Source organism: Vicugna pacos, chromosome 35, assembly GCF_048564905.1.
Source record: "Vicugna pacos chromosome 35, VicPac4, whole genome shotgun sequence".
NCBI lineage: Eukaryota > Metazoa > Chordata > Mammalia > Artiodactyla > Camelidae > Vicugna > Vicugna pacos.
Genome location: NC_133021.1, coordinates 35,369,618 through 35,396,920, shown reverse-complemented (window position 1 = coordinate 35,396,920; position 27,303 = coordinate 35,369,618). Strand labels below are relative to the sequence as shown.

The window sequence follows — 27,303 nt, the reverse complement described above, 5'->3', positions numbered from 1 at the left end:
AGAGAACTTGAACGACACTCTAAACCAACTATGGGGAACAGACAATATGGAACACTCTACCGAACAACAGAATACACACTTCTCTCAAGTGCACTGGAACATGCTCCAGGATAGAGCATATGTTAGGCCACAAAACAAGTCTCAATAAATTTAGAACAACTGAAATCAAAGTATCTTTTCTGATCACAGTGAAATGAAGCTAGAAACAATAACAAAGGGAAACTGGAAAGTTCACAAATACGTGGCAATTAAACAACATAGTCTCACAACCAGTGCATCAAAAGAGAAGTCACAAGGGAAATGACAAAATACTCAGGGATGAATGAAAAATAATACAACACACCAGAACTTACGGGCTGCAGCAAAGCCAGTGCTCAGAGCAAAATTTATAGTTGTAAATGTCTAAAATTAAAAGGAATATCTCAGATCAATAGTCTAAGTTTACTTTTGAGGAACTAGTAAAAGAAGAGGAAGCCAAACTGAAAGCTAGCAGAAGAAAGGAACTAATAAAGATCAGAGAGAATACAGATAGACAGCAAAACCATAAAATCAATAAAACCAAAAGATGGTTCTCTGAAAAGATCGACAAAGTTGACAAATCTGGATTGACAAAGGAAAAAGAAAGAGAAAATGCAAATCAACCAAAATCAGACATGAGAGTGGGACATCACTGTTGATCTTACAGAAATAGAAAGGACTGTAATAAACTGTAATAAAAGAACACTATAAGCACTTGTATGCCAACAAATGGAATTGCCTTAATGAAATGGACAAACTCCTATAAACACACAAATTACCTAACCAGACTCATTATGAAATGTTCATGAAAATCTCAACAGACCTATAACAAGTAGAGATTGAATCAGTAATCAAATATCTGCTAACAAAGAAAGTCCAGGACCAGATGGCTCCACTGTAAATTCTACCAAACATTTAAAGAAAAACTCATCAATCTTTCTCGAACTCTTCCAGAAAATAAAAAAGGAGAGAACACTTCCTAACTCATTCAATGAACCTCACATTACCCTGATACCAAAACCATACAAGGACATCACAAGAGAAAATAAACAACTACAGACCAATATCCCTTATGAATATTGATTTTTAGAAACTCAATAAAATATCAACAAAATAAATCCAAGAGCATATTAAAAAGATTATACACCACATAACCAAGTGGGATTTATACCAGAAATGCAACAGTGGTTCAACATAAGAAAATCAATCGATATAGTACATCTCATCAATAGAACAAAGGAAATAAGCCAAAGGATCATCTAAATTGATATAAAAATGCATTTGAAAAAATTTAACACACTTTCATGATAAAAATGTTCACAAAACTAGGAACATAAGAGAACTTCCTCAACATATAAAGGACATTTACTAAAAACCCAAGCTAATATTATACTCAATAGTGAAAAATCAAACTATTTCCCCCTAAGACTGAAAACAAGACAAAGATGATCACTTTTAATTTTTCAGCTCAGTATTATACTGGTAATCCTAGCCAGAGCAGTAAGAAAAGGGTAAGAAACAAAAGGCATCTCAAATGGAAAAGGAAGAATTACCTCCATTTGCAGATAACATAGTCCTATATACAGAAAACCCCCCCAAATCCACAGTACAGTTACTAAACCTCACAAGGGAACTCAGCAAAGTTGCAGGGCATAAGATCAATACACAAGAGCCAGCTGTATTTCCGTACGCATGCAATGAACAGTCTGCAAAGGAAATTAAGAAAGCAATTCAATATGTAATAGCATTTAAAAGAATAAAATACACAGCAATAAACTTAACCAAGGTGGGGAAAGGCCTGTACACTGAAAACTACAGAGTATTGCTGAAATAAATTAAAGAAAACCTCCATAAATGGAAAGGCATCCCTTGTTCATGGACAGAAAGACAATATTGTTAAGATGTCAATAGTACTTGAAGTGGTCTGCAGAGTCAATGCAATCCCTATAAAACTCCAACAGACTTTTTTGCAGAAATGAGAAAGCTGATCCTCAAATTCATGTGGAATTGCAACAGGCCCTGAAAGGCCAAAACAACCTTGAAAAAGAACAAAGCTGGATGGCTCATCCTTCCTGTGTTTTTATACACTGAGCCTGTAAGAATTATCAATTTATTGCAATCAAGCTTGACGTAAGGAAACCAGCAAAGATCTTGAAGCTTTCTCATTACCAAAAGACTCCAAATATTCTTGTAGACAAGTGAGTTACAGAAAATGTAGTTTCCCTAGACAAGTTATTAGTTTGTATAGCCCCCAAACCGTTACATTCCACAGGAGATTAAGTATTTGAAATTAAATATTTACAATCCAGATGACACAAAACGGCACAAAGTGGAATTTCTAGGGAATAAATTCTCCAAGTCATGAGGATAAGATCTAGAATGGGTATTAATGTCGACACAAAAGGACCCTGACCCAACTTGGGTTAAGATTTACTCTCTTACAGATTCAATGCAATTGCTGCCAAAATTCCAATGACATTTTTTGCAGAAGCAGAGAAGTCTACCCTAAAATTTATATGCAATGTCAAGGGACGCAGAAGACCCAAAACAATCTCAAAAAAGAACAAAGCTGAAAGTCTCAAACTTCCTCATTTCAGAAATTACTGCAAAGCTACAGTAATTGAAACAGTGCAGTACTGGCAAAAAGACCAGTAAAACAGTGGAAGACAACGGACAGCCCAGAAATAAAGCCTCGCATATGGAGCCAAACGAGTTTCAACAAGGGTGCCACGACCACTAAGCAGGCGCAAGAACAGTCTTTTCAACAAACGGTGTTGAGAAAACTGGATATCCACAAATGAAAGAGTGACATTGGACCCTAAAATATTACACACAAAAATTAATTCCAAATGGCTCAAAGACCTAACTGAAAGAGTTAAAACTATAAAAACTCTTAGAAGAAAGCACAAAGGAAATTCTCATGATTTTTAATTTGGAAATGATTTCTGTATATGACACCAAAAGCACAGGCAACAAATGGGAAAAAAAGATAAACTGGACTACATCACAATTTAAAACTTCTGTGCATCAAGAGACACAATCAACAGAGCAAAAAGGCAACCCCTGGATTGGAAGAAAGTATTTGGAAATTATGTATCTGATAAGGAGTTAATACCCAGAACGTATAAAGAACTCCTACAACTCAGTAACAATGACAAAAAACAACCCAATTTAAAAATGGGCAAAGTCTTGAATAGACGTTTCCCCAAAGAAGATATATAAATGGCCAAAAAGCACATGAAAAGGTGCTCAGTGTTACTGGTTATTAGGTGAGTGCAAATCAGAACCACAATGAGATACCACCTCACACCCATTAGGATGGCTACCATCACAAAAACAGAAAATAAGTCATGTTGGCGAGGATGCAGAGAAATTGGAATCCTTGTGCACCGTTGATGGGAACGTAAAATGATGCAGCTGCTGTGGAAAACAGTATGGCGGTTTCTCAAAACAAGTTTTAGTATCAGCATATGATCCAGCAATTCCATTTTTGTGTATGTACCTAAAAGAATTGAAAGCAGAGATTCAAACAGATGTCTGTTCATTCATGTTTATAACATTATTCACAACAGTCGGAAGTTGAAAGCAACCCAAGTGTCCATCAGTGGATGGATGGATAAACAAAACGTGATATTATATGTGTAACGGAACATCATTCAGCCTTAAAAAGGAACAAAATTCTGACACAGGCTCCAACACAGATAAACTTTGATGACATTATGGTAAGTGAAATAAGTCAGCCCCTAAAGGACCGATGTTGCATGATTCCGTTATATGAGGTAGCTGATGTAGTCAGGTTCATGGAGACAGTAGAATGGTGATCGCCAGAGCCTGAGGGCAGGGGAGAATGGAGAATTACTGTTTAACGGGGACAGAGTTTCAGTTTTGCAAGATGAAAAGTTGTAGATGTGGATGGTGGTGATGATGCACAACTACGTGAATGTATCTAATGTGAGCAAACTGTACAGTCAAAAGTAGTTAAGATGATACATTTTAGGCAGGAGGGTATATTTAGCTCAGTGGCAGAGCGCATGCTTAGCAAGCATGAGGCTCTGGCTTCAATCCCCAGTACCTCCATTAAAAATAAATACATAAACCTAGCTACCTTCCCCCCATAAATAAATAAACTTCATGGTATGTATATTTCACCACAATTTAGAAAAAAAACAAAGATGTACGTTCTTGGGATCTTTACATGCTCTACAAGTGTTTGCAAACTTTATCCTTGATTTCTTTTCCTACCTGAGTCAACAATCCTTATCTTCCCAAGTTTCTTGCTCATAAACGCTGATAAAAGGTTCTCAATCTCTGGTATAGGCTTGATTTTTTTTTTGAGCCAGGCTAAATGTAAGTTTATGGAACTTATTGAATATGTGACTTCTTGAATCAAAGAATGTACGGTTTACAGTTTTGTTTCCATAGTATTTCTGGATAAACTCAGCAAACGTCATAATGAATGAAGTAGTGTTGAAAAGCGTTCTCTTTAAGAATCAGAAACAAGACAGATCCCTGCTCACTCTGCTTCTATTCAGTGCTGTTGAGGCCCTTGCACTAAAGAAAAAGCAATACAAGGAGTAATGCTGTAAAAGAAAAGACGAATGATCCCTACGCACAGCTGGGATGGCACGCTTCAAGATGACCCCCAAAACACACAGACAAAGCGTTAAAATTAAGGTGAAAACTTGTCAGAGTTGCTAGATTTAAGATCAATATGCAAACCTCAACAATTAAATTTATATATATAATAATAATATACAGGAAATACAACTTGTTAAAAACACTTACAACAGCAATTAAGAAAAAGTTATCTAGTACTATTGTCACTGAAGCTGATCTTCACCCTCTGTTTTTGGCCCAGATTTGCTACTTGGTGTTGGCTTTGGATGTGAAAAGGTCAGATGTCTACTTTCACGTCGTTTCTTGGATACCTGAACCTGTGTGTGACCACAAGACCATGCGGGTTACCACTAGTAATACAGACAAAGCATGCTATTAGATTTTATTGCTAATATTAGTCTTTAATTTACGAATATAGGCGAGCATTCTGCATATAACTTGGAGGGAAAAATCAGGTTCTTCCCATGTTGAAATGTTGGTTGTAATGTAACTGTGTATTTATTATTGTAGGAGTAAAATTCCACAACCATTAATGATGATTGTGAAAGTTAATTTTACGCAGAAAAACAATGATACAGAGCTTCCAAATAGCTAAATAAATAAGGGAAAGACTACAGGTTAATAAGAATATTAAGAGAATGCATTAGTGAGATTGACTTAGGATGAATTATAACATTTTTGAACTAGGAAATGTTCCTAAAACTTTTGCAGTTATACAAGCACAGAGCTAAGGATTAGATCGTGTAATTATTCTAGTTATCATAGAAGTGTTTGACATACCAGCACTCATTACACTAAACAAAATAATCTTTAACCTGCATTTAATTTTCAGTTACTTAATTTCACTTAAAACATGAGATCTTTGAGAAAAATTATTGTTTGGTAATCCTTCACACCTCATGAAGATAAATTTAAAATACATTGTTATGTTTGCCCCTTCAGATTTTCTCTAGGAAAAAAATATCTAGCCAATAAAGCATAAAAAAATGAAGATAAAAGTCTTAGAGAAGAAACTGACATTCCTCAAAAACGTCTTGCTTTTCCCTGCATCTCACTTGGAAGTGAGGGCACTGCCAGCGGGCCGTTTGTGAGCTGTGGGAGCAGTCTAACAGTTGTCGGCTCTGCGAACTGACTGTTACTGCTTTATAGTATCAAACTTAAACTTTCTGTACCAAAGTTTTATTATAAAATTGAAATATTTTTTCATAACATGAATTTCCTGATAAAATTTTATATTTATGCATGTGTTTCAGAGATTTAGTTTTAGTTTACTTTATTCAGTTTTCTGAAATCAGATTTTTTCCATGGCTTTGGCCAAATATCTGTTTTGGCATTTGGTTATTCAGCATTTGGCAAAAATGTACTTGACACACTTCTAGTAATGAAAAAATTATTTGTAAGACCATTATGGAGAAAATGTTGACATTTATTTGAAGACCATTCAAGAATACCTTAAAGAAATATATTTATGAATAGAAAAACCCAAGATTATACAGATTTTATTTTCCTCTATTGATATATAGATTCAATGCAATTTTTAGTAAGAATCCCTAGAGGTGTTTTTGTGGAACTTGATGAGTTACTTATACAATTTCTATGGAAAGGCAAAGAACCATGAACAGCCAAGACATTCCTGAAGAGAACACAGTGGGGGACTTGCCAAATATCAAGACTTACAAAGTTACAGGGATCAATCCAGTGTGGTGGTTCTGGTTCATGGATGGACCAATGGAACAGAAAGAGAGCTCAGAAACAGAACTGCACATATCTGCAATTTTCAGTGTTTATAGTTTGTGAATATGAATACCTATTGATGACTAGGATAAAGATATGAAATTACCTGAGTCATAAAAAATGGAAATTTAATAGGCACAATAAAAAATATGCCTCAAGGAAAGAAGATGTCTAAATATTAGCCCTCACTTTACCTTACCTCCCACATAATTCGGAGGTTGATTCCTGTTATAATGAATTTACCCTCTATGATTACCAGACCAGAAGCAAGTCTCACGTTCACTCTTTCAGGAGTCCTAATAGCTATGTTACCAAAATACTACAGTAACAGGATCGACTGTCTTCTGCCAGGTGTCTTAAGTGAATGAGCTACCGGTAGGGATTCTGAGTTTGTTCAGGCTCACCTTAGCAGCAGGACCAGGGCAGAGTTTGATGTTCAAGTTAGGCAAAGCAACCTTTCAACAAAGAGAGTCGAAGCTTTAAAAACCCCAGAAGCCTGGTGACTCATCACATCACTCCAGCCCTGTGGGATCTCTGGGAGGTAAATCTCGAGAGAGCACAGAGTTCAATTCTTCTTGGTCTGTGATTCTACTTTTTAAAAAACCATCTTTTCCATTTCTGTACGTGTTCTGCGTGCAGACGGCTAACCCCACTCGGTGGACTGCTTGTCTGCACCTGGCTTTGCCACCACCCTCCTGACAGGCACAGCACTTCTCTCTCCTCCCTCAAGCACCGCTGCTTCTTTTGTGCACATTGCAATGTCTAGGGTGGTGTTAGCAGTGCGATAGGCTTGACAGAGTTTTGAGGAAGAGGAAGAGTTGGAGGAAAGGACAGAAGTAGGGAAGGAAGGCAGGTGCAGAGGGGTGTGTGTATGAGTGACAGTCTCAAGGCTGCAGTGAAATGGGAGAAGACTTGTGATATAATATTAAATGAAAAAATCAGGTTATAAAACAGTACATGCACCATCATTCTATTTTTGTAAGAAACAAGCAGTGTGTATGCAGGTGCACTCACATTCACACACACGTACTCAGGACTCTACAGAAGGTCACGCAACCACAACGATGGTCATTTTTTGTGGTGAGTGATTTCTATTTTCACTTTTGTGGCTACTTGTAATTTCAAATTTTCTAAAATGAACACGTGTCATTTTCATAATTAAGAAAAAATTATTTTTTAATATAAAACCAAATTTTCCACTTCTGGCTGTAAGGGAGTAACAATGTCAGTCTTATCTTTCCACTGAATATTGGACATAATATGTTAAACAAACCATCTGCAAAATAGCCACGGGACATAAAGTTGTCTTCAGATGTTAAACAACAGGCAGTGAAGGAGTGTGATCCCTAGGAGAGGGGACCAGCAGGGATGGGCCCTTCAAGCAGCCTCGATCTTGGCCTGGAGGCACCTCGCGATCTTGGCACAGGTAGGGAAACAGGGACAGGTGGTTCATGGAGTTGAGGAGGCTGAGGCTGGAGCCTGGGGAGGCTGCGGCAGCTAAAACCTGTGGGGCAGAGCACTGGAGAGGGGGAAGGAAGTCTCGCAGGCAAAGAGCTCAGAAATCTGCATGGGGGTTCTCTTGAGTCTTCAGTTGGAAACCATTTGTTCACGATCAAGGAACATCTCCTTGGTTTGCAAGAGCAAGTCCCAGGGAAAGGGGAGGAGCCGGGAGCTACAAGCAGAGCAATTTCCAGAGCTCACACGGGCCAGGAAGTGTCCATACTCCCTACACCCAGACCTGGAGGAATACAGGGGCAATCAGAAACTCCTCAGTAGTGCGGCTAAGGCAACTCTGTAGGAAAGCCTAACCTGTCTTAAAAGAGCTTTGAAACAAACCTTAAAAGAGCAAAGCAGAACTGGCAATAGCTCCCATACTCTTTAAAGGCATACAACAAAATGTGGTATTTACAGTCTAAAGTTCACAGTGACTGGCATCACTAATGCAAGAAAGCGTGAAGTATGAGCAGAAGAAAAATCAGTCAATAGTAACAGACCTAGAAATAATGGAGATTCTCCACAATGAAAGAGGTCAGAATTTATCCTCAAAAGGGCCACACGTAAGTCCTCACCGAGACTTTCTAATGATGCACTTTTCCAAGTCCTGAGACATGCTTGCAGTGAGAAAGGCACAGAGAGGGGGACAGAGAATTTAGAGCCTCTTTCACAGCCATGTCAAAGTCAAAAGTTGGAATTTCACCTGAGATTTTTGTACCTCCCTTCCTTTCCCTGTAACGCGGACATTTCTTTTTTAAATTTCTTGAAAATGTCATCGTAGTGGGAGCACTTAACACTGGATCTACCCTCTTAGGTCTCAAGTGTTCAAGCCCGTGCTGTTACCAGCGTTTCTTACGGATTAGGACTGGAAACCGATCGAACTCTCTCTCACTGTGGAAGGCATCCTCTGACATGTGCGTGTGCATTCTGAACAGTCCTCCTGGTGGCTGCCTGGGGGGTTGCTGTGGAAGGAGAGAGGCAGAGAAACGGAGGGGGCTGCCCCCGACCCTGACTGGCTGCCCATCCCCGTGGGTTACAGGCACCTGAGACGCAAGTCTCCTGGCAGCTCCACAGGCCCTGGTCCACGCCAGGCATGCTCTGCCCAGGTGTCAGGTGACCAGCAGCCCTGGGCTCTGCTGCAGACGGGAGGACCAACAAAGCCCACCATCACTCAGGCACCTGCTGCCCGCAGGGCCGGGCCCCACAGACCCCACCTCTTGGGGCAGGCGTGGCCACGTGAGGTACCTGCCTGGGGCTCTGGCCAACCTCACCTGGCACCTGTCCTCAAATACGTGGGCAGGGGAGGAAGACGCTGGGAGACTGCACTGGAGGGGTGGCAGGGACGGTGCTCTGGCCCTGGCCCTGTTACGGGAGAGGAGGGGCTGGGTGACAGACTCTGGGGCCAGGACGCAGGGACTGTAGGTGATACAGCCAAGACGAGGTGGGACGGGCTGTCCACGTAAAACACGAGGTGGTACGAAGAGAGGGACACTGTGATCTGTCTCAATAATAATTTTTATATCACCAGAAATTGACACATTGTAACTGAACATACCTCCATTAAAAAAATAATCGTTTTATACTGATTTCATGTTGAAACGATATCGTGGATATGGTATTTAAATATTATCAGAGTGAATTTTACCTGCTTCTTTTGACTTCCTAAATGTGGACACGTGGAACTTTTGAACGCCCATCTGCGTCCACGTGCCAGGCTGCACAGAGGACGCAGGTTGACTGGTGATTAAAGGCTGCAGCAGCCTGGGCAGCCCTGGGCCCTGCGCCAGGTGAGCTCAGGTGACTGTGTCTGAGCCAGGTGACCCGAGGACATCCCCCGGGGCCTGTCAGGCGGAAACTGAGGTGGATCAGCCTGCTCAGGTGACACAATCCCTGAAAAGATCCTGAACCTGGCGAGATTTAATAAAGGGACATAGGCTAGTTTCCACACAGAGCTGGCCAAGATGGCACAGACGTGGGGAGGAAGGCGCAGCTCCTGCGACAGGAAAGAACCTGGGGCTCGTCGTGCAGCAGCCGAAGTATCATATTTGCTGCTCTTTCACTCCTTCGACCACCAGTTGCTGGGCCCCTGCCTGTGCCTGGGGGTCAGGAGTGACGGGCCTGGGCCTGGCTCTCAGCAAAGACGGCACGTGGAGGTGGGTAAGGAAAGTGGTGCAGGAGGGGACAGAGAGGGAGGACGGGTCGGGGTGACTCTGAGTGGGGGGGAAGCTGCGAGACCAGCTGGGGCTGAGGGGAGGGGGAGAGGCTGGGAAGGGAGCACACAGGAGTGGGGGACGCCCTCTGTGCTGTCGGGTGGTGAGCTATGTAGGTGGAGGGCAGGCTGGCCCAGAGCAACCCTCAGGAGTCGGTGTTTCTCCAAAAACCCATCCAGAAGTGGCAGGAGACCTAGACAAGCAGTTCTCCAGTGAAGACATACAAATGGCCAATAGACACAGGAAAAAATGCTCAGTATCGCTAATTATCAGAGAAATGCAAATCAAAACTACAGTGAGGTGTCATCCCACATCAGACAGAATGGCCATCATTGAAAAGTCCATGAATGATAAATGCTGGAGAGGCTGTGGAGAAAAGGGACCCTCCTACTCTGCTGGTGGGAATGCAGTTTGGTGCAGACATTGTGGAAAACAGTATGGAGATTCCTCAACAAACTCAAAGTAGACTTACTTTATGATCCAGCAACCCCACTCTGGGGCATATATCTGGAGGGAACTCTAATTAGAAAAAATACATGTACCCAAATTTTCACAGCAGCAATATTTACAATAGCTAAGACATGGAAACAACCTAAATGTCCATCGACAGATGACTGATTAAAGAAGTTGTGGTATATTTATACAGTGGAACACTACTCAGCCATAAAAAAAGAATAGAATAATGCCATTTGCAGCAACATGGATGGACCTAGAGATCATCATTCTAAGTGAAATATGCCAAAAAGAGAAAGAAAAATACCATATGATACTACTCATATATGGAATCTAAAAAAAGAAAAAAAAGAGGACACTAATGAACTCATCTACAAAATAGAAACAGACTTGCAGGCATAGTAAACAATCTTATGGTTACCTGGGAAAGGGGGTATGGGAAGGGATAAATTTGGAAGTTTGAGATTTGCTAATATTAGCCACTATATATAAAAATAGATTTAAAAAAACAAATTTCTTCTGTAGAGCACAGGGAACTATCTATATTCAATATCTTTTAATAACCTTTAATGAAAAAGAATATGATAACGAATATATGTACGTATATGCATGACTGGGACGTTGTGCTGCACATCAGAAACTGACACATTGTACCTGACTGTACTTCAATTAAAAATAAATAAAATAATAATAAAAAAGAATTACTCTTAAATAAGAGCCATCCTCTTAGAGACTCAGATGTGAATTTTCTCCAAAAAGAAGTCAAGAACTTGTAATGCTCTATTTTCAAAATTCAGATCATTTCCAAATGCTTCTAAAAGAAAAGAAACCTCTTTTCTATCATGCCTCATAAAATAAAGCTAATTCACTAAGACTTTAACAACAACAACAAAGAGTCGTCTGTGTTTCTGTGAAGGGGGAGGCGGACGGAGGCAGAGGGCAGGGGCTGCGTGAGCTCTCCCGGGTGGCACCCAAGGGGCCTGCGTCCCCACGGGGCAGGCGGCCCCTCGAGGCCCCTCACACTCGGTCTCTGTGAATTCAGGGCGCTGGCCTGAGAGTCCACCCCACCGCAGCTCAATCCACGCTCTGGCCCAGCAGTCAGGCTGGGCGTCCCTGCGGGTCAGAGGTAACCACAGTGGGGCTGGGGGGCCTTCTCCAGGTGGCGGTGGCCTGGGGACCCTGGGGACCTAGGGCCCTGGATCCTGCCCCAGCCCCTCAGAAGGGACCAGAGGAGGGACTTACAGCAGAGGAGGTTGAGACCGAGGTGGGCCCAGCCAGGCCAGCGGTGCGTCTGTGGCCAGAGGCTGGCCTCTCGTGCTGGCTGCGCCCGGCTGGAAGCGTTAGGCTGCTTCATGGGGGAGGGCAGCTGCAGGCGAAGCAACGGGAAGCGCACGACCTTCACGCCCTGCACCTGTGGCCGAGGTGGCCAAGGACTCGGGCATCGACGTGGCTGGAGGCATGTGTGTGTGATTTGGGTGGTTTCCTCGGTGGACAACAGCCCATCTGCCACCCCTTAATTTCAGAAGGTTGCTTTTTCCTCTGGGACCTGATTATTCATTGTTTTGGAAGTAGAACAGGGACTGCCTGACATCATGAGGGTTTGGGATACTGAAGTATGGAGGGTGGAGGGGAAAGATGAATGGAGCTGTCGCTGAGTGGAGGAGTTACTGCTGCGCAGGAGGCGAGGCCAGTGAGGAGGAGAGAGGTGAGTTCTTTGACGTAAAGCAGAAGGCAGAGCCCCCGGTGCCCCAATCAGGCAGGAAGGGAGGGAGGGGGAGGAAGAGGGGGAGGGGACAGAAGGGGAACCAGCCCCCTGCCTCCAGCCAGCCCACCTCAAACTCTACTGGGCTGGCAGATCACCTGGAGACCTGGCTAAACTGCAGATTCTTACCTGGCAGCTGGGGTGGGGCCTGAGAGTCTGCACTTCTGACAAACCATCTCTAGGCGTTTGCTGGGGACCCGAATCGAAAGGATGCTCCTGCCTGGGCGGATGGTGGGGGTGGCCCAACAACGGGTATGTTTCTTATCCACGTGGGGCTCCCGCAGAAGCAAGTCTGACGGTGGAGAGGAATAAAAATTAACTAGTCACACAAACAAATGTAAAAGGTGATTGCATTAATCACATGAAAGAGCAGCAAAGAAAGTAGAGATTTCCCTAGTCAGAGAAGTCAGGGAAGGCTTCCTGTAAGAAGCAACATTTGTGATGAAATCCAAAAACAGCAAAGAGGGTTGCAAGCAGAGGAAACAGCAGTGCAAAGGCCCTGAGGTCAGGGAGCTCAGTGAGCAGAGGGAGCAGGAAGCAGGAAGGCAGTGGTCTGAGGTTGGGGTGGGGCATGGAGAACACAGGGAGGCCCTCAGGGCACTAAACAAGGTGGTGACAGCATCATGTTTAGTGCAGGGGGCGGGGAGGGGGGGCTCAAGGCTTAGCAGCTGGTGGGGCCTCTTGGGACAAGAGATGCTGAAATGAAACCCACTCACAGCAACTCCTGAGCCTGCAAGGCCCCCACCACGGGGCAGAGAGTATCCCCTGGGCGGGCCTGAGGTCAGTTAGGGTTGGGGTTAGGGTTAGCGCTGTAAAGGAGGGCGGCAGACACTCCCCGCCCCGACGCCCTTCCGCTGCTGCCCTGACACATCTGGACCCCACGCCCCAGAGGCTGCTGTGTCAGTCGACCCCCCCCCCGTGCCGTGACGGCTTTGGATAGCCCACCTGTCACCCCTACCTGCACGGGGCCATGGGGACGTCTCCGGAGTGGCCTCGTGCTCAGGTCCGAGTCGGCCAGTGCCCGCTCGCTCGGCGCCCTCGGAGAGCGCGGGAGCATCCGGTGTGGTGGGGGAGCCGGGACTCGGGCGACCCTCCGCCCAGCAGCTCGCGAGGCGCCTCGCACGCGGGCGTGAGGCCTGGCGGTTGCGCAGGCCGCTGGCGGGGCCTCAGTTGGCCGCCCACCTGTAACTGGGCCTGTCCCTCCGGAACCCCAGGTGAGGGCGCCAGGAAGGCGTCGGGGGCCCGAGGGTGATGGCGCGGGCCGGGGCGCTCCTGCGGCGCCGGGGGCGGCCCGGGCAGCTAGCCTGCCCCTCTCGGGGCCCTGACGGATCGGCGCTCCCTCCCGGCCTGGGGGTTCGGCGGGAGCCCCCCGGAGCAGGGCCCGGGCGCCGACCGCGAGCCGGCCGGGGCTCGGCTCCTCAGAGGAGGGTCCGCGGCCCCGGCCCCGGGCGCCCGGCCGTCAGGCCCGCAGAGCTGCGCCCCGGACACGCGCCCAGGGAGCTTCTGGCGGATTCCGCCGCGCCGTCGGAGAGGGGCCCCGGCCGGCCCGGCAGCAGCGCTCGGCCTCCAGCCTGGTCAGTGCAGCCCCGGCGGCAGGCCCCTTGACGGCGTCCCCGAGGCCGGGGAGCTCGGCCCTGCACTCGGGGCCCGCCCGCCCGGGGGAGCGCGCCCCTGGGGGACTTATGAGGCAGGTGCTGAGCCTCCAGCAGCTCCCTCCAGGCCGGGCAGGCAGCCCGCCGGCACCCCCGGGGGCTGGAGGCCGGGCGCGCTTCCCCCTGGGGCGGGGCGCCCGCGGAGCCGGCCTCGCGGCAGCGCGGCACACCTGCGGCTGGGCGCCTCAGGGCCGGTCTCTCCCCTCCCTGCCCCACCGCACGTCTGTTCCCGTGTCCATCTTCCAGCGTGGCCCGTGGCATTTCCCGAGCGTCCTGTGAGGACGCTGTCAGCGCGCCCTCCTGTTGCCTTGACGGGAAGAGGAGGATGGTCTGACTGAGGCTGGCGGACGGCTGAGGCACAGGAGGGGGCCCTGCGGCCGGCCGGCATCTCCCTGCGCTGCAGGAGTGGCCCCCAGGCGGAGCTGTGGGTAACACCCCAGATTGCACCTCCGGGGACCCCAGACCTGCCCACGCCAGCCCAACGGCGGGATGAGGTTCCTGGGTCTGCCGGCCCCCTGCCCGTCTCCCCAGCGGGCTCTTCTGTGACCACCTCGCAAATGGACCACATGCTTGCGGAGAGGCCCCAGCCCGAGTCACGCGCACGCGGACTCCTGTGTGGACACCGAGGGGAGAGAAGACGGAGAGGAATGAGTGGGGCCGGAACCCCAGAAACGTAAGCATATTTGTTCTGGGCCTGGGATTTGCCCTGACTGCCGGGCCCAGGCGGCACCCTCTCTCCGCATCAGTCCAGAGGTATCATAGCCCTTGGCGGCCGGAGGGTCTCTTGCAGACCCGCCAGCTGCCACACTCACTGGGAAGCCCCTCCTAGCTGGGAGAAGTGAAGAGCTCTCCTCCCTCCCGGACAGGGCACCCTCCTACACTCGGACCTGCGGGGGCTTCCCTGCCCTTGCCTGGGTCGGGACCAGCCCAGACTTGGCATTGGACTCCTGAGCTGGGTCAAAGGCGCTTCCTAGTCCCCCGTGCAGGGAGAATGAGTCATTCCTCTTCCATGGCAGGGATGAACCTTCCAGATGCCTCCTAACCACCGGCTCAGTGCTCGGAAATGCCGTTTTTAGAGCCTCACCGAGGGCTCGGTGCCAGTGAATCAGAACTTCCACTATTGAAATATAATTTGCAGAAAAGCTATTTCCCAGCAGGCAGGGCAGGAAGTGAAGGCTCGAGCCCACGCTGTGGGATGAGGCCTCCCACACAGGCCCTGTGACCCAGCCTCTCCCAGGGGTCAGTATACGAAGGAGAGTCCACATGGGGAGGGGGCCCAGGTCTGCACAGATAATGGGTTGGGCCTTTTGTGAGCATCTGAAGGAAGCTGTGGGCCAGGCCTGCTGGACTGTAGTGAGCAGAGTAGGTGGCCATGGTCAGCCACTGTCCTGGGCACCAGCTCAACACCCCAGGTGACGCCAGCACCCACCTGCCCTGACTCCCTCCTGCTGGGGCAGGTGCACCACCGTGTCTCTTCTCTGACTGCTGCTTCACGGGGCTGTGGCTGCAGCTGGGCAGGGAAAGTACTGCTGTCCTGGGAGGAAAGCCAAGGGTCAAGCCCAGGGTCTGAGTCCAGTTGAACGGGTTGCCCTCAGAAGTCACACTCAGCTGAGGAGCACACACAGTGAGGGTTGTAGCGGCAATCCACAGCCATGTAACAAATGGGCCTTGCTTAGCAGATCAAAAACCCAGCCAATTATTACCTACACGTCCAGCTTAGGAGTCCCGGCGTGGCTTAGCCAGGGACACCATCTCTCTGTGACCTGATTTTGGAAGTGACCGTCCTGCATAAACATTTCCCATGTTTACTTTCTACTCAGGACTCGGAAGAGTCACTGGTCCAGCCTGTGCGGGGAGCGGGGCTGCAGCACGAGATGCAACAGCCAAGCCCTGTTCCCCGGCACCAGCACAGGCTCTTCACCACACTGAGGGGCTGACTTCCCCAAGCAGATGCTCGGCTAGCGGCTTGCCCGTAGGGAAGCACTCAGACCAGGGGGGCTGGCAGCAGCCTTCCTGTTTCAGACAGACGGATGTGCTGAGCCTGGATGGGAGGACAGGCCAACCAGAGTCAGGTGGAGCGGGGCATGGGGGGCGGTGCCTGCTGAGGTCCTTGTGGGGCAGGCAGGGTCCCAGAGTGCTGGGCAGAGGTGGGAGCCTGGGCTCCCCACCATACTAGAGCTAGACTGTGGGCCCCATGCCCCCAGGCTGCAGGAACAGCTGTGGGTCCCTGGGCCAGCCCCAGGCACTGTAGCCAGCACAGCATGGGGGCCCCGCTGGGCTGGGGCCTCAGGGAGAGCTCAGCCCTTCCATGATGGGACGGCACGTTGGGCTGCAGCCCTGTCCCACCCCTGCTCATCCAGCCTCACTTCACCAAGGACCAGGGACCATTCCCGCTGAGGCAGGAAGGGTAGGGGTACCGCCAGGCCTCACAATGGGGCACGACCCAGGACAGACCATTAGGGACACAGGCCAGACTCCCTGCCCAGCACGCTCCTGACTCTGTCTCTGTCTCTCTCTGTCTCTCTCAGAGAATTAGTCTGTGTAGGAGGTGGGTTGAAGCTATGGGGCACAGGGCAGGAGGAGTGGCCAGGCCTGGGACTGGGTGGTCCTGGGGGAACAGGTACTCCTTGTGGGGTGGAGAGGGGAGGGGAGGGGGGTAACCTGCTGGGGTTCCCCTTGCTCCTGATCTCAGCATTTTCATGCCATCTCTGTCAATGCTCTCAGATGACCCCACAGGTTGGTTCTGTTTCCCTCATTTTTGAGGTGAGTAAAAGGGGGCTCAGAGAGGGTAGGTGACATGCCCGAGGTCACACAGCTATTAAACAATGGAGCAGAACTCGGACTTCCTTGGGCCACTTGGGAGCTGGTGGACACCGGAGCCCCCAGAGCTGGGCACAGTCCAGGGCTTGTCCCTTGTAAGAGGGGCTGGGGCACCTGCAGCTTCGTTGTCCCCGCCTCAGCCAAGGAAAGTGGCTCCAGGGCCCGACCCCATGCGCTCCACGCCTTGAGCGTTCTGGATGGGAGAGCCCAGGCCAGTGCATTGCGGTGGGTCCTCAGCTCCAAGGGGCATCTGGCCTGAAACCGCAGAGACAAAGGGGTCTCGCTTCCCAGATGAGCCCCAGAGACCCTCCAGGGAGGGGGACAGGCCCAAAGCAGCTTCACTCAGTTCAACGCCTTACCCGAAGCAGCTCACTGGAAAATGAGCAGTGCTCTGAACACCGGTCCCCTCACACTTCATCTCCCTCACTCATCCACGCACACATACATGCACATGCAGATCACATGCGTGCACGCGCATACATGCACATGCACAGCTTTACCTACAAAGAAACCGCTTCCGCCCACCACCCACCCGTCACCTGCACACGCTTGCTTTTTATGTCCCCCTCAGGCATTTCTTCTCAGGTTGGCCCTGCTCTGGCTGCTGAAAGCCAAGGTGGCTCTGCTGACCTGCGGGGCCCTCAGCAGCCCCCACTGCCTCGGCCCTGCTCTCGGTGGAGCCACTCCTGGCCTCGGGAGGGGGCAGGTCCATGAGCTGCAGGACCTGTGGTTTTAGACCCTCCCAGGCCGACGAGACCTGTGTTGTCCAAGGGTGGCCACTGGCCCTGGGCTGCTGGTGCGGGTGTGAAGCACATCCACCCTCCAAGGTGAGCGTGAGCTTGCGTGGGTAATTGTTGATTCTTGTTACCTGTCGAAGTGGCAGTGCTTTGCACGTAGTAAGTGAATAAAATACATGAAAATCGAGGTAGCCTGGCCACTAGGCAACTTAAAGCCACATCAGTTTCTCACGTTACACTTCTGCTGACGGCGCTCCCAGCTATGGGAGGCTGACCTGCTTCTCTCCGTGTTGGCGGGAGGACCTGCCCCAGCCGCCTGGGGTGCATTTGTGCAGGAAGCCGGGCTCTGGGACACTCATGGCCCTCCCCGCCGACCCCGCACAGGCCCAAAGCCCGTTCAGCCTGTCCCTGGTTCTCAGACTGGAATCCAATCCATCTTTGTCGCTGAAAGGAACGTTAGAGGCTCTGAGATGCTGGAGCCAGGCCGTGGGTCCCCCTCCTTTACGCAGAGGCTCAGCAGCCTGGAAAGGGGAGGCCGCCACTGCCCACTCACTGCCCCCAAAAGCCAGCCCAGGAACCCTCCTCCCTCACCCGGTGTGGGCACCGAGCGGAGCCCTGCAGGCACAGGTACATCGCCAGGAACCTGCCCTGGGCCAGAGGCACAGGGAAGGGACTGAGTCATTACACCCCCCTCAACACCCCTCACCCCCCCCGCCCACGTTGCAGAGAGAAGGGCTGCAGCCCTCAGGGTCAGAGGCGCGGCCGAGCCTCCTGCAACGGCACGCGGGTCCAGCCAGCCCCACGTGACCTCCATGCCCCGCTCCCCTCCCATCCCCTCCTGCTGCTGCGCCTGCGCCTGCGCTGTGTTCTGAGCTTCCGGAATCACTGCTCCTGCGTTTTCATTTGTCAGCTTCTGCTGCAGGACTGGGGCTGGAATCTCCGCACTTGTGTCCTCACTGCTCTCCCGGCTCCACTCACCTTGCAGCGCTGTGTACGCAGCTGCACTCCCTTCCTCTCTTGGAAACCAATCCTCAATCATTTCAGGTTTGCAATAAATTGTGCGACTTATGGAACGAGGCTGTTTTCTTCCCCTAGAGCTAATGCGTGTGTTCAAAGAGCAGAGAACAACGCAATTATAACCGTGCACCGAAGCAGTTATTTTTTAGTGTTTCGAGGCCGATCTCTTTTCTCCTCATTCTGTATTGTATACTCAGCTGATTAGCTCTAATGAGCTCCAGAGAGTAACTGGCAAAACATTAGAGGAATTCATCGCCCATAAATGGGGGGGAAGATGCTGTCTGTGCTTGGAAGCGGCTGCACTCAGGTGGCGCACGTCCAGGAAACACACCTGATGCTTCTGAGCACAGAGCCCGGATGGAACCGGATGGAATGTGCAGGCTCCTCACCCTAACAACCGAGCGTTTCCCATTATGGAAACCGGAGCCCCTCCCAGCTCCGCGAGGACCTGCCGCAGAGGAGGCAGGCTGTGCCAGCCGTGGGGCACCTGCTCCAGGCTGTCATTTCTGCTGTCAGAGGCCCGGGTTTAGTTAGGGCAGCATTCCCAAGTTCACCCGCAGCTCACCCTATCCTGCCAACCTTCTCCACACATACATCACTGGTCCCGATCAGAGAGAAAGCAGGGGATTTCATCCACGGATGTAGACAAACGCAGCAATTTAACGTGAGCAGATGTGCACATGCCACGGGATGTGCACATGCCACGGGATGCAGTGCAGACCCTTCAGTTCCTGAGGTGGGGGGACAGTCGGGGTTCTCGGATTCAGCTCCTGTGCAACACCCATGGTGTGGAAGAGCACGCCCTGGCTGGCCCACTGACGAGACGCGCTGGCAGTGAGTGGTGTGTCCCAGAACCCAGTGCCTGCCCACCAGCAGAGGCATACACCTGCTTGCAGGTGCAGCTGGCCTCCAAGCTGAGCGTAAGCCTCAGCGGACCCTGACGTGTGTCATTTGAAGCTAGAGTTTGGGGATGGTCACATGGAAAGTGCAAATCAAAGCTTCACCCATTTCCCCCCAAATTTCTAAGGCCCATGCCATGCGTGGAGAACAGTCGACAGACACCTCCCCAAGCCAACAGGTGTTCACTGAGCATCGACTGTGCTGCAGGCAGAGTGCCGAGACTGAGCCGGGCTGACCCCCACTTTCAGGGAGCACGTTCCCCCATCTTTGTGGGGAGTCCTAGGAAGGAAACCCGTAGGAGTTTAGACTGATGGGTGAATGCGAGTCCACGTTGTCAGCAGAGATTGACCGACACGCAGAGTGGAAGAGAGTGCCTAGAAAAGGCTGATCTGCAAAGGGGAGAAGTCCGGAAGTAATGAGGGTGGGGCTCACGACCATGTGATACGAAACTTCCTACGTGATGAAGAGGACACCTGCGCCCTCACCTCAGACCACACAGGCACGAACACGTCAGCCAACCCCAGGGGACCACACAGGAGACTGTCTTTGTGACCCTGGAGGAGGGAGGCTTCATAAACAAGATCAAGACACTCGAACCACAAAAGAGATCCATGTTTTACTACGTAATTAAAAACTGTAAGATAAAATTCGCTAAATAAGGTTAAGACAGCTGGTAGGGACTGAGAGGATACGTAACAAAGGATGAACAGCTGGAGACAAAGAACATGGAGCAGAAAAGCGGGAGAGGCTTGCAGACCAGCTGCCCCAGCGTGCCTGGCCCCGTGTCACCTGCGCTCAGGGCTGAGTCAGCCACCCTGCTCTGGAGGCTCACCCAGGGTTGGACACCGCGCCCACCACCCCCACCCCACTCTCATGACACAGATGGGAATAAAGTATCTTTTAAAAAGACGCATTCTTGGAGAAAATTTTAATTTAAAAAAATCAAAAGAAAAACCAGTGCCTAAATCTTTATTTTTCATAACCTACATTTTTTCAAATTAGACAGTTTTACACTGAATTGACACAAAAGGAAACTTAAATTACCAATAGTTTACACGTAAGCTTGATTCCAGTCTCAATGAAAAGAAGCAGAACAAAAACAAAAGCTCTCGGCCAAGCATCCAGCCCCTGGGGAGCTGGGCTCCGGCCCCTCCTCCAGCTGCGATTGTCACTGCTCCCCGCGGACACTTGCCCGCCCCGCTGCGGCCTCCCCACGGCCACGGCAGCCACCCCGGCACGGCCACAGAAGGCGCTCCTGCCGCTGGAGTGACCAGCAGTGATGCCATCACAGGAGGCCTGGTCAGAACAGCATGGCACTGACTGCTAAAAAGCAACTACGCTGCTTGAAATTCATGTCTGGTGAGGCGCCAGGTTCTCACCCTTACACTTCCAGGTGGTGCGGGTCGTCACACAGCTGAACAGGTGAGAGCGCCGTTGTGACTGCAGTACCTCTGACTCTGCACCTCGAGGCACTACGGCGGGAGGAAGAGCCACGCAGGCAGCTGCGCGTGGCGGAGCCGCCCTCCCAGCTTCCTGCCCTGCACCTTCCGTTCTTTTCTGAGGAGGATCAGAAAAGTGGGGGCCGTCGGGCAGGCGCCCTGGCTTAATTAGAAAGGATGCTGCAAAAATCACCCCCGAGTGGGGTCTACTCTAGAAGCCAGAACTGCAGAGGGGGCAGTGAAGGCCACGGCCGCCACAGGCCACCTCCGCCCATCCTCCAACGGCAGCAGCACGGGGCCAAGCACATGCCTCCAGGGCTTCGGGCTCCAAGAGGGTGTGGATCCAGGCGGTGACATTCGGGGGTGACGGTGGCTGGCGACATCCACCCCCTCCTCCAGCACAGACTGCGGCGTCAGGGGATCCTAGCACTGGGAGCTGGCCTTTCCGACTCCTTCTACAGCACTCACCAGTTTGGGTGCCGGAGGCCAGTTATTTCTGATCTTTCAGCCAGCAGTCTCACAACCACAAAGAAGCAAGGTCCCCCGTTCCTTCCTGGGGCACCGGCAGCACGGCGCTGTGCGGGCCTCGCGCTAGGACAGAGGCGCTGCTCGAGGGAGATGCCGTTTCCTCCGGCGGGCGGGTCGCGCGAGCCACCTGTGATTCTAGGTAGACTCATTTCTTACTTTCACTTGAGATCCTGCCAGTTTCTACCTTCTGGATTATACCTCGAAACCCTTTCACACTGGCTGTGATTAGTACATATTTACATACTTTTAAGAAGAGCATAAAGACATTCGAAGGTTTAATAAGACTTTTCATCTCCCTTTCGCAGCAGCAAAGAGGCAGAGTCAGCCCAACACACCAGTACAAGAGAAAAAGAAAAAACCTCAACGAATTAAAATAATGTTCAAACCACAACACTGAGTTTATCTACATCCAGCTCAATAGCAACATTTATAATATATCAGCTTTTATCAGATTTTTCTCTGTAGGGTACCTTTTTAATATGTTCTGATTATTTACAACTGTACAAGCAAACCACACACTCCCAAGTGCACATATTTAATACAGTATCAACTATTTGCATTTACAGGATTTCTCAACAATCTGAAGACCAACTGCTTAGGACCTCCCAGGTGTCACAGCACTGCCGCCAGGTCCTGTCCTGCAGCACGCTCACTCAGCAGCCCGAGCGACACAGAGCCCACGCGGCTGAGCAGCGGCAACCACTCGCGCCAACCCAGGGGCCGGTCTCATGGACTCTAAGCTGTCCTATACAAAAGTTAAGGCAAAGTCATTTTCAAGTTTAAATAAAATTCAAGTCTTTAAATATTGGATGGAAATCATCTTTAAAAAAAAAACCTCAGGCTTGTTAAATAACATTTTGTGGAATAAACTGTATGGTTACATTTAGCAGGAAATAATCTTATTTTAACGTCTGCTGCTTAGAACACTTAAAGGAAAAATTTAGGTATTTTAAAACAAAATAACTTATGTTTATTATCAACTGCTAGCTTTAGTGCATGCGTGTTCTTCTGAGAGCAGCACTTCCAGAAGGGTCCACGAGACCCTCGTCTTGGGAAGAGAGCGGGAACCTGGTCGTCCACCACCAGACGGGCACCACAAACACCTTCTCTCACGATTCAGGAACGTTCCGAGCCGCGCGCTGGTGCGGAGGGACGGGGAGGCGCCCCGGCAACGGGCCGATGTGGGAGCGGGCTCCACACCCTCCCCGCCAGCTCGCGGGAGCAAGACAACATCAGGGTACAATTTCGCGATAACATGTCAGTGGGCAACAAAGTTTATGTTCTCATGTAGGTTCTATTCACAATGTGCTTTGAGTTTATCTTACATAACAGCCACTTGAGACTGGAGTGAGAAGCTGGTTACTTGCTGGCAGGACAGGAGGGCTCTCGGGGCGCTCTGCAGGGCCACTCTGCCCAGGAGATCAAAACGGGCTAGACTTAAAAAAATGCTAGAACCCTTGTCAAGATTCTGAATGGAAGGACAACTCCAGGCCAGCGTGCGGCGCCCTCTGACCCATCCCTCCTCCGGGCTACACTCAGCATTGCCCCGCGCCTCAGTCCCACTGTCCTCAGCCTCATCTGTCGGTCTGGACATCTTAAGAGATACGCACTTGCTAACCAGTTATTTTAAAAAATGAAGTAGCATAGTTCTGCTTAATTTAGAAAAACTCACTATATATATAGCTTGCATTCATAGCCACATGGAGGCTTAATAAAAAATATCAATTTGTTAGGATAAATGCATTTTCTATCCTGAAAAAAATCAGACTTATGCATCACCTCCAGTTAAGCACCAACCTAAAATAAGGTTTATATTAATTAAATCCTGAAAAATAGATTTTTTTCAAGAGAGGGGAATCCGACTCAGAAGAAAAATAACTTGCAGGCACCTCGGGGGCCTTGTCTACACTGCAAGCTCCTAACCAGCGGCTCACTCCTGTCCCGAGAGGGACAGTGCTTCGTTGTGGCGACCCCAGCTCCTTGCAGCCCGCCAGACCTTGGCGCTCACTGAGGGGACCTGGGGGGGGTGCTCTGTTCTCTGTGCGGACGCCGCCCTGCAGCTGGGGGCGAGGGCCGGCGCCCCGGCGGCCTCCTCTGGTCTCTGGGTGGTCCCGGGCTGGACTTGGGGGCGGGGGGCTCCCTCTCGGCGAGCTTCCTCTCCTCCTTCCCACAGCCGACAGTGTTTGGCTTCTGCTCTTTTGGGGGCTGCAATGGGGACGGCGGCGGCTCCCTACTTATCCTCTGACAGATCTCTGCGTAGCTGGGTTTCCGCAGTTCCTGGGAAGCAGACACAGCTCTGGGGTTACAGGACAGTACACGAAGGTCAAGGTCACTTGAGGTAAAGGTCAAAGAGGTTCAACTGTAACTAAATCTCCACACTCAAAAGTACTGTTACTTTTAAATAAAAGGTTCCCACATTTCAACAATGAGTTTCCGCTGTGGCTCATCTTTCCCTTCAAGATAGTCTAGAAACATCTGGTAAAAACAGGTAGAACTGGAAAAAGTGTGGGGATGCAAAAGTGCCGACTCAACTCCTTCCAGCCTCTGGCCTTCTAGTGTGTCTGAGCCACATTCCAGCCCGAAAGGAGGCGAAGACACCAGACGCCCAGAGAAATACAGAGGCAGCACGTGCTTCCGCGCCAGACACCCTGTGCAGCCCAGCGCGAGCCTCGGGGATGCGAGGCGGGTGAACTGCAACACAGCTCCAGGGCATCTGGCAATGACCACGGGCTGGGGCTCAGGCAAGAGCTAAAAAGGTTTAAAAAGTGAGCGGGGCTTGCAGGTAAGTGGAGGATGAAGGCTAAGACAAAAGAGAACATTTAAAGCTACGTCACCTCCATCAACTGCTTATTAACTTAAAAACAACTGTAACTTATGAGAAAACCTAGTGGACAAGAAGCGCTTAACTTCCAAATCCAGGTGATTAAGGCCCACCCAGCATCAAGCTGAGGACAACGCAGATCAGACAGAAAAAGAGTCGGGACCGGCACCCAGGGGAGGAGACAAGAGGAGGGGCCTGTGGCCTGGGGCGGGGCTGGGCCAGCGGCCCTGGTCCCAACATGCTCAGGTGGCCGGAAGCCCCGCGGAGCCCGGAGCTGCAAGCGCCGGGCCACTCAGGAAGGCAGCCCCGCTCTGGAGCCCGAGGCCGGGAGACCCTTGGCCATGGCAGGAGAAATGAGCAGAGCGGGCAGTCACGAGTGCCAGCACCCTGCAGGGCGCCCTGGACAGAGCACAGCGCCCAGCGGGGCACCTACCGTGGCGGCGCCGTTCACCTGCACCGATTTGCTGGAGGTTGTACTCAGGGCAGGAGGAAGTCTGTCCACATTCGGGGTGTCCCTCTGCTTCTCCGCCACCTTGGGATCCCTGCAAAAGTGCCACCCCACAGGCCCATGAGTGCCCCGCCCACAGGCAGCCCAGTGGGGACCATGGGGATGGGGACAGGGTGGCACTTACTCGGGTGGGCGGGCGGGGGAGGGGGCGCGCTCGAAGGTGGCAGGGGTGGCGCAGGGGGCCGGCAACGAGGGTTCTCGGGGGACTACCGTGGGAAGAGTGTTCGTGCTGGCATCTGCGTTTAGGCTCTGAAAACCATCGGAAAAACAGCTTACAACCAGTAGACAAGCGTCTGTGAGATCTCAGTCGTAATGATAAATAGGTGGCTGTCGGTGCTGGGAGCCCAGGTGTGGTCCTGCCCTGAGGACAGGTGGGCTTGGCCCAGACCAGAGCTGGAAACACAGCCAGGCCGCAGCCGCCCCCATCCTCTTGCAGCCGTCGACGTATCTCGTCCCAGGCCCTCTTCTGTGGTCCAGCACCACCAGCTGCAGCCCTCCTCCCCACTGAACAGGCATCAGAAATCCTCGGCTCACCCTGACAGCAAAGTGCCCAGCACAGCCCGGCATATAACGAGCTTCCTGTGCATGTGGAAGCGAGCAGGTGAGCAGAGAGCCCACGTAGGTGCTGGGCAGGTGTCAGCGAGTGGAGGGTGGGAGCTGGGTCTTACCCTTTCTTTGGACGATCCCGTGAGCAATCCAGACAGCCTGTTCTCAAACAAATCCTCTGTCTTCAGATGCCCTGCTGCCCCGGGCAGCGGGGGGAAGCTGGACAGCCCTAATTCAAAGCTAGGGGACGGAGGCCTGGGTGGTGTTGGAGACTGAGTCTGACTCCTCTGAAAGAGAAGAACACCGTGAAGTTGCCTGGGGTGGACGGGCAGGAAGGTGCTGAGAAACACAGCAGGTGAGGGAGGCCCACGCTTGGTCCCCAGTCTCCTGGAGTCCACACCTGCCTGCCAAATGGACAGCTAGTCCAACCATGCCAAGCCCTGGTCACCTGACTAGAGCTCGTCTGTTAGGCAAGAGCTCTTCAAGGGCAGAGCTGAGAAGATGAAACCTCAGGGCTGTTGCAGCCACGGTCAGAGATGGGGGTTAAGAGCCGCATCTGTACGGCCACTAAGACCCTCTGGCAGCCGACACAGACCAGCAGGACACAGCAAAGTGCCAGATGCAGAAGAGCCCGAGTCCAGCCTTCACCTTCCTCACTCCTGACAAGTTCCGTGTTATCACAGCAGAGTCTGGAATCTAAGTCACAAAGGAAACAGTAAAAGAAAAACAGAGGCCACTCTCTCAGCTCCCTACAACTTTTATAAGAAATGTTAGAGAGATTTCCTTTAAAAGAAACAGTTTAACAGAAAAAGGGAGGGGGCTTCAGTTATCTGAAAACTAACTTACTGAAATGCCCTGTATTTTAATCAGTAAGTAGAAGCATGGTATTTGCCAAGAGTCTCATCACGTCCCCTGACTGCAAGACAGTGACTCAGCACAGTGATATCTGAGCATGATTTATAAGCCCAAGATCTCAGGAGAAAGGCAGTGACGTATTTTTACTGAAACACTGTTAGTCATCCTGCTGGATGCTGTTCTGTAAGCACCCCGCTCCTTGGCTGAAAGGGACAAGGAGCAGACAGAGAACCGCGTCTGTATGCAGTAGAGCAGGGGCGTTCGCGGTGAGCAGTGGGCCGTGGGCCCTTTGCGCTCTCACAGGGCCCACAGAGCCTGAAAGGGACAAGGAGCAGACAGGGAACCGCATTCGTATTCAGTAGAGCAGGGGCGTTCGCGGCGAGCAGTGAGCCGTGGGCCCCGTGGGCTCTCACGGGGCCCACGGAGCCTGAAAGGGCCAACCTGTCCCAGAAACTTACACCAACAGGAAGACCATCCCCGCAGAAGGAAAATCTGGAGGAGACTCTGTTAGCACTCAGGGGAGAGCAGGTGAGGAGGAAAGCGGACCCAAGCTGACGAAGCCCTGTCTTCCGGGCCCCCTGCCTGCATCCCCTCAGTGCCACTGGGGCCCGCGGCAGCCCGACTCGGGCAGGCACGAGCCCTCGGAACGAGGCTGCTGCACACTCTGAGTTTCGGCAAGCTCGTGCTCAGACCCCACCGGCTCAGAGCAATTTTTAGAGGCTTTATTTTAAACATCTGCATGTTTCTGAGGTGAACTCAGCTTTTTAGAAAATACACATTTTTAGGAAAAAATACTTGAAAAAAATTTACTAAGTCTCAATTTCCAGGAACGAAGGAGATGTGTGTAGCATTTTCAGGGTCTCAACAGCGTTAGGAGAGACACAGCGCTGCCCCTGGTGCCACGGGCCGGGCTGGGCCTCGCCTCCCGCTCACACAGTCTGGGACCCATCGCTGGTTTCTCAGGCCCTCAGACCACCCAGCGCAACAAGAGGCCCACTCTTGAACACACACATCTGCGCCACGTGCTGGGCTTCTAAGTGGCTCCAGGTCCAAACATGGGACCGGAACGCAAAACAGAATGAAATGGAAATGGCAATGGAAAATTAGTGTCACCTTTGAAGGTGATGTAGCGACTGAAAGGTAACGAGTGTCTGAGGAGACATCAGACACAGACTTGTTCATCCAAATGTTA

The 27,303-nt window shown here is 50.7% G+C and overlaps 1 protein-coding gene and 3 long non-coding RNA genes across 6 annotated transcripts in view; 2 read left to right on the top strand and 2 right to left on the bottom strand.

The window, feature by feature from the left end:
- Nucleotides 1–13,312, bottom strand: part of LOC140691483 (uncharacterized) — a 39,129-nt gene extending 25,817 nt beyond the window's left edge. Inside the window, exons 1-2 of the long non-coding RNA XR_012067138.1 lie at nucleotides 13,247–13,312; nucleotides 12,418–12,580 (exon numbers count right to left, since the gene is read on the bottom strand). This is a non-coding gene — a long non-coding RNA (uncharacterized lncRNA). The remainder of the gene's footprint in view (nucleotides 1–12,417; nucleotides 12,581–13,246) is intronic.
- Nucleotides 13,313–13,441: 129 nt separating this feature from the next.
- LOC140691448 (uncharacterized) lies at nucleotides 13,442–15,755 on the top strand. Its single transcript, XR_012067072.1, has 2 exons — nucleotides 13,442–13,502; nucleotides 14,187–15,755. It is a non-coding gene; the product is annotated as an uncharacterized lncRNA (long non-coding RNA).
- A 782-nt stretch (nucleotides 15,756–16,537) lies between these two features.
- On the top strand, nucleotides 16,538–18,570 carry LOC140691447 (uncharacterized). Its single transcript, XR_012067071.1, has 2 exons — nucleotides 16,538–18,124; nucleotides 18,408–18,570. It is a non-coding gene; the product is annotated as an uncharacterized lncRNA (long non-coding RNA).
- Nucleotides 18,571–20,367: 1,797 nt separating this feature from the next.
- Nucleotides 20,368–27,303, bottom strand: part of LARP4B (La ribonucleoprotein 4B) — a 75,742-nt gene continuing 68,806 nt past the window's right edge. For all 3 annotated transcript variants that reach the window (XM_072955123.1, XM_072955122.1, XM_072955121.1), the window contains 4 exons: nucleotides 25,379–25,543; nucleotides 24,835–24,959; nucleotides 24,636–24,744; nucleotides 20,368–23,658 (listed from right to left, as the gene is read on the bottom strand). In XM_072955123.1, coding sequence (XP_072811224.1) covers nucleotides 23,386–23,658; nucleotides 24,636–24,744; nucleotides 24,835–24,959; nucleotides 25,379–25,543 — 672 coding nt within the window. In that variant the 3' untranslated portion in view covers nucleotides 20,368–23,385. The remainder of the gene's footprint in view (nucleotides 23,659–24,635; nucleotides 24,745–24,834; nucleotides 24,960–25,378; nucleotides 25,544–27,303) is intronic.